At 41.7% G+C, this 21,980-nt stretch overlaps 1 protein-coding gene across 2 annotated transcripts in view; it reads left to right on the forward strand.

Annotated features, from left to right (window-relative positions):
* Positions 1-21,980, forward strand: part of srgap3 (SLIT-ROBO Rho GTPase activating protein 3) — a gene marked incomplete at both ends in the record, with an annotated part of 111,682 nt that overhangs the window by 40,950 nt on the left and 48,752 nt on the right. For both annotated transcript variants that reach the window (XM_080727508.1, XM_080727509.1), the window contains 2 exons: positions 351-513; positions 11,257-11,319. In XM_080727508.1, coding sequence (XP_080583634.1) covers positions 351-513; positions 11,257-11,319 — 226 coding nt within the window. The remainder of the gene's footprint in view (positions 1-350; positions 514-11,256; positions 11,320-21,980) is intronic.

Genomic DNA, 21,980 nt, shown 5'->3' on the forward strand with positions numbered 1-21,980 from the left:
GCTTGCTACATTCCAAAAATGACTTAGTCAATTATGATATGAGGCTAAACCACACCATTTATTCGCCATGCAAGTGCCATTGGGGATAATGGTTGCAAGTAGTTGCAAGGCGAATCATTGGTGTGGCTTGGGCTTAGGGGAGTAGAGTAAAGCCCAAACCACGCCAGTGTAACTAGTCACAACTCCTTGCAACAAAACAGTCAGGCAGTTACAAATAAAGGCATATAAACATGACTTATACTAAATCATTGTTGTTTTGTAGTCAATTTAAAAAATGTCTTTCCTGAAATCCTTCAAAATATGACCATGCAATTATGCTACGAGGCTAACGATATTCATCCTGTTTCCAGGAAAGACCAGCACCTGCTGTCCTCGGTAAACTGCTGGTACCTGGTCCTGAACCAGACGAGACGCGAGAGCCGCGACCACGCCACGCTCAACGACATCTACACCAACAACGTCATCGTCCGCCTGGCCCAGATCAGTGAGGACGTGATCCGGCTCTTCAAGAAGGTATACACAGGGGTGTCGCACCAAATTCTGGGCCCTGGGTACTTTTGAACTATTGAAAAATAGCAGATATACAAGCTCACAGCGCGGCACCGAGTGCCGCGCTGCGAGCTTGTAGATCTGCTATTTTTGAGAAATCTTGATTTTTTTTTTGCATTTTTCAAAAATATTTCAAATCCTTCTAAGGTTATTTGAAAAGCCTATGTCAGTGGTGCTCAAACCTTTTCATGTGAAGGACCCCCAAAATGATATGTGTTTGGCCACGGACCCCCATGTCAAAATATTTCGTTCCAGGGACCCCCCAGAAGCAAAACTTGAGTTACAAATGTTCGCCTAAAAACACATATATTCAAATATTTGCACACATTTTCAGACGTTTCAAAAAATAGCAGATCTACAAGCTCGCAGAGTGCCGCGCTGTGAGCTTGTATATCTGCTATTTTTCAATAGCTAAAGTACAAAATAATTCCAGGCCCCTCCACCTTGGGCCCTAGTAACACTTTTCCCCCCCATTGTGACGTGCCTGGGTATACATCAGACTCAGACCGACTAATAACTATCACTGCCTTCCTTTGGGACTTTATTCTCTTATCATCCGCATGCAGCTGCTGCTCATACTGTAGCCAAGGGAAGATGGGACGAGTGAGCAGGTTCACTTTAGAGTTTTCGTTTGCTGAGTATAAAGTATTTCCCAGGAGTTTTAGATGGCCAAAGCCGGGATCCTGGCTGGCGAGTCTCTGGTCATAAACAACAGTGATTCTTGGGGACCCCCAGGTTTGGTGTCAATTTAAGGACTTTTAAGACCTTTTTGATACCTAAAAAAAATCACACCTAGTGTGAAGTGAGCGGTGCTATTTAAATTTCATTAAGTATCCTGGGAAGCTTGGCCAATGTGACCCTGGGCATACAACAAACTTGGATCGCTTTGTGCCAAGACGTAGGCCAGATGTTGGAGCTACAAGAGCTTGTAGATTGGCTATTTTCACAATATGTATCTGTGGAACTGAGTCAAACTAAATGTAATGCCGCAACTCCTACAATTCCAAGTGCTTATCAGGGTGGGGGGTCTCCACTTCAAATATGATTATTTTGGGGGGGTCGCTGCCTGAAAAGGTGGTGAACTACTGATATACTACTGATATACAACACACCAGATGAAGTATCGCCTTGCCTTAAGCATGCCTATAGTATTACCAGTTAGTTTAAATAAACGCCGGCCACCCCATGCTCGCCCTGGCTTAGCACGGAGACTGATTCGGCCCTGCGTACCGGGGTGTTTTCAGTTGTCATATTAGAGCCTCCCTATACGCCCTACTAGCACACATGGATTAAGTACAAGATGTCAGGGCCCTGCTATATGAGTTCCATCTGGCCTGTGGAGAAAGAGCAGCAGTAAGTAGTAAGGGTGGAAAAAGTATTATTATTTTTTACTTAAGAATGTAATGTAGAAATACTCTGTTACACGTAAAAGTCTAAAATTGACTTGAGTAAAAGTACAAAAGTATTGGTATACACATTTTCTAAAGTGCTCACTACTGTATGTAGAATGTCCAATATCACAACTCATTGTGAGCTTGTAGATCGGCTATTTTCAAATGTATACAGAGCTGAGTTTGTTAATGTATGTTTCGTAATAGTAATCCAAATCTACAAAGTAACTTGTAACTACTGTAAAGTTGTCCAATAATTGTAGTGGAGTAAAAGACAGTACAATATTTTCCTCTGAGCTATAGTGTAGTAGAAGTAAAAGCACTGAAAATTGGAAATACTTCAGTAAAGTAACTCAGTTACTTTACACCACTGTAAGGGAGCAAAGTGAGGCTGAACCCCCTCTGGACGGCCCCATAACCCCTTTCCAAGGCGTGCAGTGTTTTGGCCCACTGTCAGCACATAGCCAAGATGACTGAGGTCTTAACCAAACACCAGGACCATGTTTTCACCTGGCAGGCCTTCCTGTAGGTGAGCCCTGCTGTGCTGCCAGCTAGCCTACACTTAAGATATTTGCCCCCTGTGTGTGTGTGTGTGCGTGCGTGCGTTTGTGTGCATGTGCGTGTGTGTGCATGCATGTGTGCGTGAGAGCAAGGGCGTCAATTGGGTATGGCAGGGGTATGCAGCTGCCATTGCCATGGGTCCCCTTGGACCCATCCAAGGGGAGCTGGAGATAAAAGTTAGTTCTAAATATGAATCCATGAATGTCTCTTTGTCTATCTGTGCTGGATATTATGTTGGTAAATTACAGTAAAATAGCTACAAATGCAAAATTTAAGAATGGTCGCTTTAACAAGTATAGTATTATATTATAGGTAGGCCTATATATAATTATATATTAAATGTACTTCTTCTTAAAATAAATGTATCATGCCTGTTGCTAAGGTATGGCAACATGACTGGTGTCTTGCACGCACGCGAAGGCTTGTGTATTTGTGTGTGCGCACTTGTGTGCATACCACTGATACCACGTACAGTGTACAGTAGATTCTGTGACTTTGTTGTTCTGTTATAATTAGTGTTATTCTCTACCATTACCTGTGTCTTGGTTTCATCCTTTCTGCGCCGCTGCCATGGCAACTGAATTTCCTTCAGGATTAATGAAGGCCTATCTATCTTTCTGTCCGTCCGTTTGTCCGTCTGAAACAGGGACTGGCAGCTGCTCCACCGTTCAGAACAGCAGTGTTGCAAACTAACTATGCTATTTTCAAACATTTTGGACTTTTACTTTTGGTACGTTAAGTACCGTACATTTTGATGCCAATTAGGGCTGTCACGATAATGACATTTATTTTACATGACGATTATTTGTCACTCAAACAATTGCGATTAACGATTTAATTGTGTTTTTGTCGTTGACAATTACATTTTTGCTTTTAAGTTGCACATGGTAGATATGACACATAATTACTGACATATTTGACAACTTTATACTTAAAAAAGAACATTGATAGTGGAAATAGCCGATCTACAAGCTCACAACGCGTCGCGATGCGACGCGTTGTAAGCTTGTAGATCTGCTATTTCCACTATTTTTGACCTTTTTATTTAAATATATGAACATTTTTCAACATGGAAACGATTATGACGATTATGAAAAATAATCACGATTATGTCCAAAAATCACGATTAGACGATTATGTAATAATTGTGACAATACTTTTGTACTTTTTTACTCGAGTACATTATGAATTCCAGTACTTTTTCCACCACTGTAGAACAGATAGAGCAGTTCTTCCTTTTTGAAGTAAGGTATCTTGGGTAGATTTTGCCTACGATTGGAAGTATACTACTAGTAGTTTCTTGTGAGCACGGGTAACAATCACTTGCAGTTCAAGTGCTTTACTATGAATTGAAATCAACGCAATCTTTCAAAAAATAAAATACATTCTTAACTGAATTGTAACTGGCTGTTTTGGTTTCCCTTTGTACATGCCAACAGTACATCGATATTTTGTTATCTCTTGCGAAATCGACAATTGCATCTCAATCGGTGTGTCAGTGTGTAATGGCTTATTATCAGGATTAAAACATGAAGAAATAAGAAACCCCAGCTCTGGTCCGGTCAACCAGCACTGATTTCCTAGACAGTGTGTCTGGAAGGACAATCACTGGTTTTTACAGAGCTGCTGTGGGAACATTCTTCCCAACCTTCTTTTTCCAGGCTTTTTAAGAGGTCCCTTTGATGGTTTTACAGGTGTGTTTGTGTTACTGCAAAGCGTTTGTCAAAACATTTGAAAGCTGGTGAGTGTGCGTGTCATCAAGAAAGACCCAGGGCTAATTATAGTGAAGAGCGAGCCAGGAGGAGTTGTGAAAAAATGTTACTTAGGAATTGTAGTTTTAGAATTACAAAGTAATCGTACTAGTTAGGTGGTACTATGTAGTATGTACAGTATTAATGTTGGCTTTTCATGGATAGAGAATTTCATATTTTCATGATGAATCTTCAGGGCTATTTCTACAAATAGCTGTAGGATGATCACATTCATCTTCTTGCTGTGTGTTGCATCACAGTTTTTGACACCCGACCCCCCCCCCACCACCACCCCCCGACGCCCAATTTATATTTTGTTGTATTACGCCGTGGTGGAACGAAAGTAGCTGATCTATAAGCTCACAGCATGTGGCATCTGCCACGCTTTGTGAGCATATTGATCAGCTATTTTTCGTCCAGAAGCCAGCATGTCTTCTACGGAAGCGGGTTGTGCAGCGAAAATATATACATTATCAGTCGTGAGATTTTATTTTGCTTTAATTCATGTTAGCCTCTGCAGTAAAGTGGTAAATGGTGCATTTATATAGCGCTTTTATCCAAGGGGCTTTACCCATTCACACACATATTCACACACCGATGGTGGAAGGCAGTGAGCAGGCACCAACCTGCACATCGGGAGTTCAGAGTCTTTTTAGATTAGGGGTTCAGAGTCTTGCTCAAGGAAACTTCGACACTAACTCTGGGGGAGCCCGGGATCGAACTGGGAACCTCACGGTTCCCATCCGGACACTCTACCGGCCACTCCTGAGCCACTGCCGCAGTACATACTGTACCGTACGCTCTGTACTGTAATAGTGCTGCCAGAACCAATTTCATGATTTGAATAGATGTAAAGAATATATATATATTCGAATGCTAAAATTGTCATTTGAATGTAGTTCTGTGGTGTCGCAGTCGTGTGCATATGCTAATGTCCAATATCTGTGTGCACATTCAGATCAATTGCTCCAGCCACTGAGGGGAACCGGGCAACAGATTTTGATGACAGAAGTTAGTTTAATTAGGACATGAAATATATATTTTAAGAATAATGAAGCATTTAAATTGGAATGGGATTAGGGGTAAACTGGCAGCCCTACTCTGCAGTCTGTGTGACAATTCAGAGGCACTGATGCACACTGATGCCATCCATTCACCAGCTGGCAGAGAGAGGAGTTCTCATTTATCACATGTCATTCAAACGCTCCTTTGGGCAGGACTTATTCGCTATAGTGTGTTCCCAATCAATATTTAGGATATAAAATAGTGGAAAAAGCAGTATTTTCTGCATCCTTGCGGTTTGTGACTGTGGATCTGTCTTCTTTTTATTTTTTTTAATTTTTTTTCTTGGCCCAGGTTTGTTGTGGCCTGGTGAGGAAATGCAGCCCTCCCTTGATCTTTGTTTTTATGAGCTTCTCCTTCCTTGCTGATTTAGCTGATTTTCAGTGAGTCATTATAAAGCATGCACCGTCAGGCTTGGTTATTATGGTTTAAAAGGGCGTGGAGGATAAAAAGAAAAGAATGTTTTGCTTTCATCTATCAATACTGTATTATCTATCTTTCTGTCTGGACACAGTATCCAGTAATCTGTCTGTAACCATTGGCTAGGGTGTGGTTTGAGCTTTTGGTTTGAGCTTTTGGTGTGTGTGTGTGTGTGCGTGCGTGCGTGCGTGCGCAATCCGTGCATGCATGCAGTTGTGTAAAGTAAGTACATTTACTCAAGTACTGTACTTAAGTGCAGTTTCGAGGTACTTTTACTTCTACTACATCTCAGAGGCAAATAGTATACTTAAACATTAACCACTTCAGCCCTATATTCATTTCGGCTATTTGAAAATAGCAGATCTGCTATTTTGATAAGATTCTTAATACATTTTACATAATTTGAAAACTTGTGAAATGGGAGTACTTTCTACTTTTTGGTAATTTAAGCACATTTTGATTTTACTCAAGTAAATATCGAATTCCGTTCTATTACTTGCGTATTTCTACATTGCATCATTGACACTTTTACTTACGGTAAGTAAAACATGTGAGTACTTTTTCCACCACTGTTTGTGTGTGTGCTCAGAGATGATCCTTATTGTGTGTACAGTATACTGTACTAGTCTGTACTTTATGTCCGGTGAGATTGGGTTTGAGCAGGACTGCTGCTGCTCCCAGAGAGAGAGAGGTCTTATTGATCCGACTTAGAAGAGTAATGCTTCTCATTATGATTTATCTGCAGAAATGCTCACTATGGGAGGCTCTGTAATAAATCCTTAACAAACATCAGGCCAAGGAGACCTGGCTAAAAAATACATGACCAGTACAGTACAGTGAGCGCCAGTGTACAGTAGTAGTAATACACTCTGGTAGACGGTGGGGACTTAGGGGAGTTGGGAGGAATGTCCTTATCCTGCCAAAATGACTAAAAGAGTGCGAAGGAAAAAGGCAAGAGAGAAACTAGAAACATTGCACTCAGTAGACTTCGTGCTGCATTCCCCATCATCCTCATGCAATTTTCAAGATGTGACATCTTTACCAAAGTAACTAAGCAAATTTACTCAAGTACTGTACTGTACATGTACAATTTTGAGGTATTTTCTTTTACTTTACAGGAGTATTTCCAGTTTTCAGTACCAATTACTTCTACTCCACGATACATCTCGGAGGAAAATATTGTACTTTTACTCCACTACAATTATATGACAACTTTAGTTATTACTGCAGTTACTTTGTAGATTTTGATTATTATTACAAAACATACTGTACATTTCGGGCATTTGAAAATAGTCGGTCTAAGCTCACAATGCGTGGCGATTGTAGATCTGCTAGTTTCAAAAGATTTTTATACATTTGAAAACTTTCAATGGGACATTCTGCATAATGAATACTTTCTACGTACTTTAAGTACATTCTGATACCAACACTTTTGTACTTTTACTCTAGTAAATTTTGAATTGTGGACTTTTACTTGTAATGGAGTATTTTTATATGGCATTATTGATACTTTAACTTGAGTAAAACATTTAAGTACTTGTTCTACCACTGCACCTGAGATGATTGATTCTAAGCCAAATTCCAGTACTAAAATGTCTGCCTCCTCGCTTCCTCCGTCATCTGTCGTCCAGCATGGCGGCGCTACGGTGAAATTGGTGACCTGACGAAATATGTGACCATCTTGTGTACTTAACTTAGATGGAGGTCTATAAATACATGGCCTTAATACCACTAGGTTGAACTCTGCTAATAAACACACCGCATTTACTGTACATTCAGACACTGAGGTTACGTCATGTCTAGTCACTACACAATAGTCACATATTTCGGCAGATCACCAATTTCACTGTAACACGGCCATGCTGGAGGACAGATGACGATTGACCCCAATATTAATAATCTCTTCAAGGCGGTGTTTCATTCTCAACAATATTGTATGAAAATCCACCCATCCGTTCTCCGAACCTTGATCATGCTCTTTTAACCATTTTTTAAGATTTATTTTCTGTCTTTTTATGCCTTTATTGATAGTGCAGTAGGTAGACAGGAAACAGGGAGAGAGATGGTGAGTGACAAACGCAGCAAAGTCTGTCAGGATTGTCTGGCTATAGGTGCCTCTTTTGACCTTTTTATCCAAAAGACGATCAACTCTTCTCTAGGCAGCCTAATGATCATTCCCACCAAGTTTCATGGAAATCCACCCATCTGTTCTTGAGTAACATACGCACTTATCCCCCATCATCCAACAGCATTGGTAAATATCAATAAACTAATAAACTGACTTTAGTCACACTAGTGGAAATATCTTTATCTTTCCATTTCATTCAGTTTGCACAGATCCTCATTATGTTTCCTCAACTTTCCTGCATACATGTTTGTATGCTGTGTGTTTTTGTTGGTTACGCTCTCTCACACAATGTTGTTCTGCTTCTTTTGTTCTCCAAATAGCTGCTTTCTGTCACACTTCCATTGTTGCAATCACTTGTTCTCACTTCTCTCACTTCCCCAGTTATGTTTTTAATGATGATAACCGATGAGAGGCAATGAGGAGTGACAGTCAACAGTTCATCCGATTTTGTATCTTACCTAATTGTATGTCTGGAAAGAGAAGGAACGGAGCATCACCGTCTCATTTGAGGCTCAACACTAAATTATATTATTACTAGTCCTTACCCGTTCAAAGATATGAGCTCCGAAATGATGTGCAGTGTGTGGGTTATGGGATGTGCACTGTGCACACGGTATATGAGGGATGGAAAGTAACTTTAACTGGTACTTGCATGATAATATGTAGGAGCATCAATGTAAGAAATACCCGTTTCGTTTAATGGCTATGTGTGTGTGTGTGTGTGTGTGTGTGTGTGTGTGTGTGTGTGTGTGTGTGTGCAGCGGTTTGGACCGTGAGACCATCCGCAGAGTGGTCTGTGTTTCTTTTTGAGAGGGTCGGTCCGCCTGAAAAACGCGTTTTGGAACAAAACGGTTACGTTTTGCGCGTTTGTGACGCCCTCTACGGGTCGAATTGGAAATGCTTCTGGGGATTCGTTGAGTAAGCCACCCGCAACCTGTGGCAGAAATTCAGTGTTGACTCGACGTTTTGTTTGTGATTTATGGCTATTGTTTGCAAAACGGGCCCCTCCCGCTAACTTTGGAGGCCCGTTACGAACGAACGGTATGGACTATCAAAATATCCCTTGACTATGTTCATTGCATGGGTTCAGAGATCATGTGTACCCATTTTCGTGACATTTGAAGAAAATATGTAGGAAAAGGAGCAAAAAGTGTGTTTTGGAGAAAATTCAAAATGGCGGAAAATCTATCCTGACGCAAATGGGCGGGGCCTATATCGGGAGATGCGTATTGACCCAAGGAATCCAGGGAAAAAAGAATTTTAATGTTCCGACCTACGGTTCAAGAGTTACAGGCCGAAACGTAAAGTGGACTGTTATAGCGCCACCATGAGGCCAATTTGTGAAAGTGACAAACGGGCTTCACAGTTATGTCAGGTGTGTTCATATGCTAATGGTGATGCGATTTCAGATCAATTGCTCCAGCCACTGAGGAGAAACGCTGTTTCAGACACTCACTCAGACACTCACTCAGACATTTGGTGAATTATATGTTAGATGGGTGAAGCAACGGAAATTGAGGGCAAAGGAGAATTATGATTCTTACACACAAAAGTGGAGCTAGCAGAGGGAACTTGTTGTTCACATTGCTACAGTATTATTGCTGATTTTTATCCTCTGTGTCTTTTCATTGGTAAGATGATATCACACATTCAGCACCACGCACGCACACACGCACGCACAAGGACAAGGACAAACAACTGAAATAACAAATAATGAAAACTTTATATGGTTTGCCACAAACAGACCCCTATCTGCACATGCAGAGCTAGGATAAGAGGCTGACAAAGGCAGAGGATTTTTTAATACATATTTTTGCATGAAATCTGCAAAATAGCTCATAATGTCAGTAGTTCATTCGAGCATTTTAGAAATGAGCAAATTACTGGAGTTGTGGTCTTCCCTTTTTCTTGTCAATCAAATGCACACACACACACACACACACACACACACACACACACACACACACACACACACACACACACAGGAAGTGGTCGGACGTTTTGGGTTGTGTGGGATTTCAAACTTTAATTGAATTTTAACATGAATTTTCTAACTGGGTTATTGGACCTTTAAACCCAAACTTGCAGCCTGGCAAACAGGCTCAGTCAGACTGCTGATGATGAAGTCTAGTGTGCGCTGTGTCCCAAACTGTGGTTCGGGACCCATGTGTGGGTCGCGGAGCAGGGGTTGAGAGTAAAGTATTTATTTAACCCATTTAGGCCTAGAATTATTGAATGCTTTAACTGTTGAAAAATAGCAGATGCCGCGCTGCAAGCTTGTAGATCTGCTATTTTTGAAAAAGTTGTGAAAATGTGTGCAAATCTTTGAATATATGTATTTTCAAAGCAAACGTTTGTAACTCAAATTTTGCTTCTGGGGGGTCCCTGGAACTAAATATTTTGAGATGGGGGTCCGTGGCCAAATAAATATCAGTTTGGGGGTCCTTCACATGAAAAGGTTTGAGAACCACTGACATAGTAGTCTCTCAAAAACAGACTAACTGAGCTCCAGTTAAGTGAAAAGGACCTTTTCTTTGACGATGGCTGGCCAGATTGCTGACATAGAAATATAGGTTTTTCAAAAAACCTTAGAAGGATTCAAAAGACACTTATAGAATCGGGTCAAAATTCTAATTTTCATGATTTTTAATAAATAGCAGATCTACAAGCTCGCCGCGCGGCACTCGGTGCCGCGCTGTGAGCTTGTATATCTGCTATTTTTCAATAGTTAAAGCATGAAATAATGATACACAATAATGTGTACCCGTTCGAGAGCTTGTAGATCTGCCATTTTCACTTGTTTGGATCCCGGGCAAACATCTAATTTTGCATTTGGATCTTGAGCTTAAACGTTTGGGAACCACTGGTCTGGTATGTTTATGTTGGCCCTATATGAACTTGGAATTGTGGTTAGTTTGGTTCGACAAAAGCGTCCCAAACTAAATGACACTTTGTACGTCGGCTGTATTATCAGTGTCATCACATGTTTCCAGTGGAGCGTACACTCATCATCATAACAGGTCAAACATAGTCAAAACCCTTACAGCAGTGGTCTTCAACAGGGGGTCCGGGACCCCTAAGGGGTCCTCAGAGTTACTACAGGGGGGCTGCCAAATCTTTGGGTGATAGGATAATTCTTTTAAATGAACAACTTGAACCTATTCTGAGGAGAACTTTAGCCAAAAAATAGCAGATCTACAAGCTCTCAGAGCGGCTATTTTTGGCAAATACTGTAGGTTTGGTGTAGAGGTAAAAAAAAAAGATCCCTGCTTCATCTCCCTCTCAGCCAAGGGGTCCTTGACCGGAAAACGTTGAAGACCAATGACTTACAGTGTTCATCAACAGCTGCTGGCTTGCGTTCTCACTCCTCCACTCTCTGTTTTTTGTCTTCCAGAGTAAGGACATTGGGATCCAGATGCACGAGGAGCTGGTGAAAGTGACAAATGAACTGTACACTGTAAGTACGACTAATCTCTCTCAAGCCTCACAAAATCTACAAGCTCACAACGCACCACGATGCGAATGCGATGTGTTGTGACATTGTAGATCTGTGAAAGCTGGTTAAGTGTGTCCCGCTAAGCTTGTGACTGAACCAGTAAGACTCCCTAATCGGGAGATAAGCGACTGTCAGGTCTCATACACAAACTTTAGAAGGCAATTGTAGCCAATCATGAGGGAATATGGGAAATGGGACAGATGCATGTTGAAGAGATACTGTGTACCGCTTTGTGTGATTTTAGGCCAAAATCTGTAGGAGCAGTGTCCAAAAATGTGTTTTGGAAAAATCGGCCATGTGAGAAATGAGGTTGTGATTTGCCATCCAAGGAGTGTGTGTGCAACGTTTGGCATTGATAGGGCCAACGGTGGCAGAGATATGACTAGGGCAAAAGTGTGACGTGACGGACAGACAGACAGACAGACAGACAGACAGACAGACAGACAGACAGACAGACAGACAGACAGACAGACAGACAGACAGACAGACAGACAGACAGACAGACAGACAGACAGACAGACAGACAGACAGACAGACAGACAGACAGACAGACTGACTGACTGACAGACAGCCGGTGGAACTTTTCATAGTAACTGCGACCTGACAGTGGATCTGTGAAAGTTGGTTAAGTGTGTCCCGCTAAGCTTGTGACTAAATAATAATTACATTGGAAACAATGGAACACAGGTTTATTTTTTGCCATTTCCTGAAAAGCTTTGGACGTACAAGCTGGTTCCCACCCGACAGCGACGACATCCTATCTTTCAACCAGGTTTCCCATTTCCTCTTTCTTTCTCACACTTTCCCTCTCTTCCTAACACAATTTAACAGTTCTGAACTGTTCCTCGTTTGCTTACATTTTCTCCCTTCTCCACTTTGCTCACTTAAATGTTGTACTATAGGTCCTCCTTTGCTGCCTGCTACAGTACCTTTGTCTCATGCTTCTTTAGATTTAGGTTAGGGCGGGATGATGAATTATATCTTTTTTTAATGCCCGCAGGTGCGTAGGCACCCTAGTTTTATTGTTATTCGTTGCTCTTCGGAGGGCACCACCCAATAAGCAATGATGTGCCTACATAAATGTTACTTTAGAGAATCAGGCTCAAATGAAAGACTGCCAGACTCAGTAGCTAAGTGAAAAAAATAAAAAATAAATGGTGAACGAAGGCCTCAGTCTGGATTCCAGACTATAGCAATGGAAGCATAACCCATTCCCCATGGCTGACTTACAGCCTTGAAACCTTTTTTTTATAGAGATGCACCAAAGCAATTGCATCAGCTGGACCGTTTTCAGCTGATCATCCATGATCGATGACCGGCCGGCCAATCTCATCTCTCATAAATCATTTGTGGCTGAAGTAAATAGGCTTCATGTCAGAGTGGTCAACACTCAGGATTTCGCTGCACACAGCAGACTGATGGCCAGCTTGCGGACGGTTTTTCATCCTAGAATACATGACGGCACATTTTGCCTTTCAACCCTGGGATTTGGCTTGCTTTTTTCACTGTAGGACAGGGGTCTTCAACGTTTTCAGGCCAAGGACCCCTTAGTTGAGAGAGAGATGAAGCAGGGACCCCCACAACCTGTTCATAGATTCCATATAGTGTCATTGTTTGACAGCACAATCATCAGTGTATTTTGGATTCATGTCAATTTGTGTTTTCAGTTATTTAACCACTTGAACCGTCAATACTTAATAAACTTGACCTTTCACTCTGTACTTAGTCTGCTATTTTTCCCCTCTACACCAAACCTCTTTGCCGAAAATAGCCGATCTACAGCGTTGTGAGCTTGTAGATCTGCTATTTTTGGCTAAAGTTCTCAGAATATGGACGCTAGGGTTCAAGTGGTTAATATAAAACAAATATATATATATATATATCACTCAAAGATTTGGAGGACCCCCTGCAGTAACTCTGAGGACCCCCTAGGGGTCCCGAACCCCCTGTTGAAGACCCCTGCTGTAGGAGAAAGGCCTTGTTGATGTAATCCTGGGTTGTTTATGAATTGATTCAGTGTGTAGTCTGTGTACGTATGTTTTGCATTAGTTCAATAAAAAAAACGATTCAATTCATTTCACTTGTACATGTATATCTCCCCTTGCTTTTCAGTCTCAAAACTCTTTACTCTTTCAGACATGTATGTGCATGTGCACGCATGCCACACACACACACACACACACACACACGCACACGCACGCGCACGCGCGCGCGCGCGCGCTTGGCTCTCGCTCTTGCTTTCGCTCACTCTTACACACACACGCACGCACACACACACACACACACACACACACACACACACACACACACACACACACACACACACACACACACACACACACACACACACACACACACACACACACACACACACACACACACACACACACACACACGCCTCATCTCTCCTTCTTTTTCTCTCCTGCAGAGCTGTGTCTGTGTTTAGTACGGACGATGATGATGACGATAAGGGAAGCACGAGGTACTGTAGGGCGATTGTTATGTGATGGAATGGAACATTGCGTCTCTCTCTCCAAGTGGGCCAGCTAGTTGTGTGAGGCTGAAATCACTTCCACATTGAAGGCTGCTCTGGTGCCAGTGGCTGGGACCCACAGTCCCAGGAATGTAAGCTCCTCTAGCGCTTTGGTCCTGTACATCGGGTCTGCTTCACATGATCTCTCTCTGGATAGTACGGCTGTATATTAAGTTCTTCTCACTGTGGCCTTTTAGTAACGTCGCACACTGCACGCTATCTGCAGTGCCAGGGCTGAGGAGGACTGACTGTGCCGGTGCCCCGCTGTGACAGACTTAATCCCTGCGTAAGCACGGTGGTGCTCAGGTCTGGACCGGCTCCAGGCTCCAGGGAACTTCAGTGACTCTGCTGCCCCCCATAGGAGGGACAGACAGTAGAGAGATGATGGCACAGAAAGCAACCTTATATGACTTATTCATCTCAGCAATGTCATGAGAGAGGAACTACCAAAGGACAATGCCTGGCGCAGATGCCATCTCTCTGTGATCGCGCCATCTGTCCATTTGGCTAGCACAACAGAACAGTGTTCTGGGGAGGGCAGGGGCTGATAATTAGCAATAAATTAATATTATGTTAATTAGATTCATGGTTGTTTTTTTGATACATTTGATCGACCAAACACTGCAAGTTGGCATGTCAATCTAAGGTCTGCACAGTGCCCTTTGACCCTCTCCTGTATGCGGCGTTATACATCAGACATGCCCATTATGTGACAGCTCACAAATCGTCGTTGTCGGGTGAAAACCTTGTATGTCCAAAACCGTTCGTTTTGCATTTATCATTTGAAAAATGATTCAAACGAGTGAAAACAGCCGAGGCGTTGTGTGCTTGTAGATCTGCTGTTTTCACTACTTTTGTGCGACGGCCGTGTATGGTGAAGCAGGGCTTTACTTTGCGTTACAATTCGGAGATACTTGGTTTATTGGTGGCTCCAACTGCCCTTGACTCTTGACAGGTTTCCTCCTCTGCTATGAGGACCGGGATGTAATGTTTATGAATGAGGCAGACAGACATTTGCCTTTTGTCTCTCTCTCTGTCGGCTGGTGCCTGCCTGCCTGCCTGCCTTTGCTTGCCTCTCCTTGTGTGGCGTGTTGGGTCCGTTGGGGCTCGTTGTTCCAGCAGTGGTGGCGGTGTGTGTTTCAAGGTCGTCGGATACGCTGGGGAATAGAGCTGTGTCCTGACTCCTGATCCTGAACCAGCATTCTCTGATGTTATACAACCAACCGATGTCTTGTTGTTGTTTCACACATCAGCCTCTCTATGCTGCAGAATACTTTATGATTTCTTTAAATCTGTTAGTATTAAAGCGGCACTATGTAACTTAGTTTTTTTGTGTGAATAACATATTATTCTGTCCAATCTGTGTGGCAGAGTATTAATACAATATAACTTAACTTTAACCGGGTTAAAATCCATATGGAATTATATGTATTTGAACCGCGGACCCCCATCTCAAAATATGTTGTTCCAGGGACCCTTCAGAAGCAAAGATTAAAAATGTTTAAAAGAATATATATTAAAGATTTGCACCAATATTCATGTTTTTTTTTCAAAGATATCAGATCTACAAGCTCATAGCGAGGCACTCTGTGCCGCACTATGAGCTTGTAGATCTGCTATTTTTGAATAGCCAAAGATAAAAAAGTGGTTAGGTGACACAGTTGCGTTCCCGGTCTTAATGGGTTAAAGCTGTTGTGGGAAGCTATTGTGGGCTGCTGCTTGCGTTAATTGATTTGAGAGCAAGTAGCCTGAAGCTTGTGATCCAAATTATGTGCACTAAATTGAAATGGACAAAAATGGAAACAAACAACTGGCCCTCATCTAGATTAGATGATTGTTTCCTCACTTCCTCAAAACATGGTTCTGTAAGGTTTATAGTTTGATTGCAATTGACCATTTGGCTATCGGGTCCCAGTGGCGTCAGTTCAGCAAAAGCTAAGGTATGGCAACATGACTGGTGTCTTGCACGCGCGCCTTCGCCATATCTTAGCAAAGGCATGATACAAATTTATTTTAAGAAGTACATTAAAATTCTTTCCTGTTTCTACGGTTTCTTGGGCTGGATATGGCAGCCTGGAACGGTTGTTCAAGTGCAGCTAAACTTGGCATGTTAGTAAACAATTAATGCATTGCACCAGTGCAGCTGACCTGCGGAACCTGGGAATATACCATTTTGTCAAGATGGGGAGAATAAAAGTGTGGAGATTAAAGTGACGATTTTGTTAAATTTTGCATTTGTAGTTATTTTACTGTAATTTAGCAACATAATAACCAGCACAGATAGACAAAGAGACATTCATGGATTTATATTTAAAAGTAACTTTTATTTCCCCCCCTGGATCCAGGGTATGGCAGCTGCATACCCTGCCATACCCAATTGACGCCCCTGTCGGGTCCCCCCACACCCATTAATATTGCATGGACACTTTTAAGTCATTACTCAGCTCAGCTCTTCTGTCAGGATGCAGTGCAGCTCTGTCTTCTGGTGTAATAATGGCTAAATGAACGTCTCTTCCATTGATGTATGTTATCATAATGTACATTTACAGGAGGTCCGTTCATTCAGGATGCATGGCTCATACAAAAGGTTAACGTAAAGGCAAGCGCCACTTTAGCTCAGCGGTGGTGATTAAAAAACAGAGGAAATACAGAAGGTCAAGATGTAATCTTATTCTGTAATTCATAGATAGACAGATAGATACATAGATAGATAGAACACAGGGGTGTGCGTTGTGGGTGTTTCCCCACTCCCCGCCAATCTTTGCTACTTAGACGGCATGTTATCTAGAGCTGACAGCTCTAGATAGAGTGTCAGCTCTCATTACCTTTAAGAAGAAGGTGCGCCTTCATTATAGTGCAATGTTATTTAAATGACAGATTTAGCAAGTTGGAAGAGACACAAACAGTTTTCTGCTGAGGAAAATTGCCTTCGACCATATCAAATGCATATCCTCGTCATATAATGATGTCAGGAGACGCGGGGGAAATGAAAGCTCTCTACTCACCTGGAGATATTTTCTCGCAAACCCGTAAAAATTGGTCCGCGGCACAAACATGGGTCCCGACCCACTGTTTGGGAAACACCCGGCGCCGTTCTTAAAAATGATAACTGCGTCGGTCAGAAAACAGCAATGATAAATACGTTGCTCCTTCGCAGCGGCTTGTGCCGGGCGGAAGATATGGCCTGTTATGTTTTATTACCAATCCCTTTTTGTTCACTGTGGGATTTTATGAGAGTCAAAGTCAGAGAATGCTCATACTGATTATGAACTTACTCACAGCTGCTTATACAGTAAGCATTATTCCAGGAAGAAAATATTTTGTGGCTGGGGTTTATTTCATCGACTCAAACCCATTCTACTCACCTCCTACGAGGTGGACTCACTACTACAGCGAATGACTTCGTGTCTTTGGCTGTGAGTCTGTACATTTACACATTGACACGACTCAAAGTGTCGCCATCCGTAAAGCTACTCAGGGAGTTGGAGAGAAAATGTTTGACAGCCTGTAGAGTTAGCCTAGTTTTTACTGGAGTGGCTACTTCCACTGTCAGCCCTGACCACCAATAAATATATACATTTATATTTATTCATTTTACTTTGAAGTCTTTATATAGAAATTCTTTATTAGGATAACACCTTGAGATGTATCATCTCGTTTTCGAGGAGCTCCCACAGATTGACAAACATCATCCATTTTATACATATACACATAGAACTTTCACATATAGGTAAAGACAAACATCAACAAGACAAGAAGACAACAACAACAAAACAAAACAAGACCAAAACAAAACATACTACAAATAGGACAACACAACAACAGTAATAGAAAAGTACAGAGTGCACAAAGTACAGAGCACATGATGGATCATATGGTTATAAAGTTATAATGATAAATTATTCAAAGCACGAACAGGTAATCTCGAGATAAGAGGACAGCGCAGTTTTGAACAGTTTAAATGAAGTTATTGACCGAATGTAAGCAGGTAGGTTGTTCCAGTCAGAGGGAGCTTTAAACATAAATGATTTTTTGCCAGCTACATTGGATATGTTTGGTGGGACCTTAAAGTAAATCTGTGAACAATGTCTAAGATTGTGATCAGAGGTGTATGGGTCCATATACTGTTTTAAATACTGAGGATAATTGAAATGAATACATTTGAAAATGAACTGTAACCAGTGCTGCTGTCGTCTTACTGTGGGAGATGGTAAATTGAGATTTTCATACAATATGCAGTGATGGGTCATGTAAGGGCAGTCGAGAACAAATCTACATAAGCGGTTGTAAATGGTATTTAGAGGTAGGAGATTGGTTTTAGTAGCAGACTGATAGACTATATCAGCGTAATCCATGATGGGTAATGTGACTTGTAGCACTATTTTCTTTCTGGCTGTGAAGGTGAAACAATTTTTGTTGCGGTACAGTACACTTGTGCTGTAATTGATTTTTCTTACAATATTGTCTATGTGGCATTTGAATGATAATTCTGAGTCAAGCCAAAGGCCGAGGTATTTGGTGTGATCTATTCTACTTAAGTGTGTACCATCCAGACAGGTAATGTTAAAAGAATGGTTTAGAATTTCGGGTTTGTTGAGATTATTTTTTGTTCCAAAAAGCATAGTGTTGGTTTTGGTTTTGTTGATGACAAGTCTATTAGCTGAGAGCCACGATTCAAGTTTATTGAAATTAATTTGCAAGATTGATTGATTTTGTAATAGATTTGGTTGTGAGCTATAAATAACTGTGTCGTCAGCATAAAGTTGCACCTTGCAGCCAGAGAGAGCTTTTGGAAGGTCATTGATAAAAATGGTGAACAAGAGTGGGCCTAAGGTTGAACCTTGCGGCACACCTCGTTCTTGTACTACCAGATCAGATTGATTGTCCTGTATGATGACACATTGTTTTCTGCTATGGAGGTATGAACTGAACCAGAGTAGAGAGTTTGTTGTACCAATATTTATGATGGGGTTTTTTATGCTGTTCCCAAAGTGTCAGTGTGGACGGTGGAAAGTATTTGTTGAAGCCAAGGGTTTGTAAGATGAAAAGAGCCTACTGCAGCCTTTTAACCACCTACGCCTGATACGCCTCATTGTACGACGAATAGTCAGTGGTGGAAAAAGTACTCACATTTCTTACTTAACCAATTTAGGCCTAGAATTATTGAATGCTTTATTAACCAGTGAAAAATAGTAGATATACAAGCTCACAGCGCGGCACCGAGTGCCGCGCTGCAAGCTTGTAGATCTGCTATTTTGAAAAAGTCGTGAAAATGTGTGCAAATCTATGAATATATGTATTTTCAAAGCGAACGTTTGTAACTCAAATTTTGCTTCTGGGGGGTCCCTGGAACTAAATATTTTGAGATGGGGGTCCGTGCCAAATAAATACCCTTCACATGAAAAAGTTTGAGAACTACTGACATAGTAGTCTCTCAAGAATCGACTAACTGAGCTCCAGTTAAGTGTGAAGGACCTTTTCTTTGACGATGGCTGGCCAGATTGCTGACACAGAAACATAGGTTTTTCGAAAAACCTTAGAAGGATTCAAAAGACACTTATAGAATTGGGTAAAAATTCTAATTTTCACGATTTTTCAAAAATAGCAGATCTACAAGCTTGCAGCGCGGCACTCGGTGCCGCGCTGTGAGCTTGTATATCTGCTATTTTTCAATAGTTAAAGCATAAAATAATGATACACAATATGTGTACCCGTTCTAAATGGGTTAAGTAAAAGTATCAATACTGCAATATAGAAATACTCTGTTTGTCCGTATTTCAACATTTACTTGTCTAAAAGTACAAAAGTATTGGTATCAACATTTACGTAAAGTAGTAGAAAAAGTAGAAAGTACTCGTGGTGCAGAATATCCCATTTCACACGTTTTCAAATGTATAAAAATCTTGGAGCTTTGTAGATCGTCTATTTTTAAATGGCCGAAATGTATATAGGGATGAAGAGTTTAAATGTAGTAGAGTACAAGTACATTATTTGGATCTGAGATGTAGTGGAGTAGAAGTAAAAGTATTTGAAATTGGAAATACTCAAATAAAGTACAAATACCTAAAAACTACAGTACCTAAGTAAATGTAGTTACTTTACACCACTGTGAATAGTGAATATATAACCAACTGACAAGCTCAGAAGCACACGTCGCTAAGTGTTGTGATCTTGTAGAGCTGCTGTAGATCTGACCTAACCCTAACTGGAAATAATTGGCCTTTTTCCCCTAGGTTCTTCTTGTAAATAACCCTGGCCCATTTGCATTCGTGGGATGCTCCTGGGCTGGGTTATATATTCCTAGAGATAAAAGAAACCCTGCTGCTTAAATGCAGTTCCAAGTGAACATTAACCACCGGAAACCTGGGTTGCAGGGGGGAAACAAACAAACAAACTGGCATTTATGCCGGCTGTGCAACATCCTGAGGTGTTCATGGACGGTCTGTGAATGCACTCTAGCTTCCAAGCGTTTCAGGCATTTAAAGACACTGACTGGCCACATCTGGGCTTTCTTTTAACGGCCATTAAGAATGGGGGGCTGCACATGCCGCCCGCCCAGGCCAGTCCGTTGGGGGGAAGGCTCGAACCCGCACACAGTGGGGACAGCTGTCCTGGATGCCTCTGCCCTACATTTGGAATTGTAACAGCCTTGTCTCTCTCTCTCCGAGCACCTGGGAGGTGTTAAACAGGAAACAGGAGGGAACTGGTGTCTCTCGTCTTTGTACCAGACTGGTGGTACAATAATATGTCTAACAAGCACGGACGTGCTGGCCATTGGGAAAAGCGGGACAATTCCCGAACGGCCGGTTCATTCCCGGCCAGTCCAGGCCGGCCATTAGGAAAAAATAAAATGTCGGCCTTCGTTCCATTTTGGGGGCTGTGCAGCCAACAAAGTAAATCGTCACTGTCGGGCAGAAACCTTGTATCTCCAAGTTTCAAATTTATACATTTTTTCGCAAAGCAAAGCCCTGCTTCATCATACAAGGCCGTTGCACAAAAGTAGTGAAAACAGCAGATCTACAAGCACACAACGCCTCGCGGTGCGAGGCGTTGTGTGCTTGTAGATCGGCTGTTTTCACTAGTTTAAATCATTTTTAAAATGATAAATACAAAACAAACGGTTTTGAACATACAAGGTTTCCACCCGACAACGACGAAATATAACTCATGTACAGTAATTGGCCCACTGTCTTGTCACTTGTCATGATCTGAAATGGCAAATATTTGAGTAGCAGCAGTGCTATAGAGAGAGATCTCTCTCTATGGCATGCAACTCTTTTTCCCGGGCTGAATCAGGGGCCCAGCACGTCCCTGCTAACAAGTCCTTTCCAGGTCTTCATGTCGCCCACGTTTTGTCTGCACTCTGCACCCTAGGGTGGGTATGGAGTAGAAATGTATGACCAGAAAGGATGTGGAGAACAATGTTGTCACCGTGCCACACAAAAAGACTGGAGAGGCGAAAGCCTTGGGTGATGAACTCTTCCTCAGTATGGAGGCCAACGGCGCCTCTGTGAGCAGTGGTGGATAGTGACTAAGTACATTTACTCAAGTACTGTACTTAAGTAACATTTTGAGTTATTTGTACTTTGCTTATATAGAGGTATTTCCAGTTTTCAGTACTTTTACTTCTATACTCCACTACATTTCAGAGGCTACTCCACAATAACAGTCTGAAAACTTTAGTTACTAGTTACTTTGTAGATTTCGATTATTATTACAAAACATACATTACCCGCTTCAGCCCTTTATACATTTGTGCCATTTGAAAATAGCCGGTCTACAAGATCACAATGCGTCGCATGTATACTATATATATATATATGTATATATGTATATATATGTATTTTTTTGTTTTTTTTGCATCATCTTGATACACGTTTACAGTACATGTCGACTCTTGTTTTTGAGGGATATCTTCCAGACAGCTTTAGTATTGATTTGCCTGAGGGAGAGTCTTGGTTAATATCCTCTCTCCACTTTCCCCCCTGTTCCCAGCAGTGGTCCTCCTATACATATTCATGGCAGGCTGTGCTCCTGATAAGAATACTAATGATGTGCAGTTGTGCACCTGACATTTGGTGGCTGGGTG

Source organism: Nannobrachium achirus (genome assembly GCF_963921795.1).
Source record: "Nannobrachium achirus genome assembly, chromosome: 6".
NCBI lineage: Eukaryota > Metazoa > Chordata > Actinopteri > Myctophiformes > Myctophidae > Nannobrachium > Nannobrachium achirus.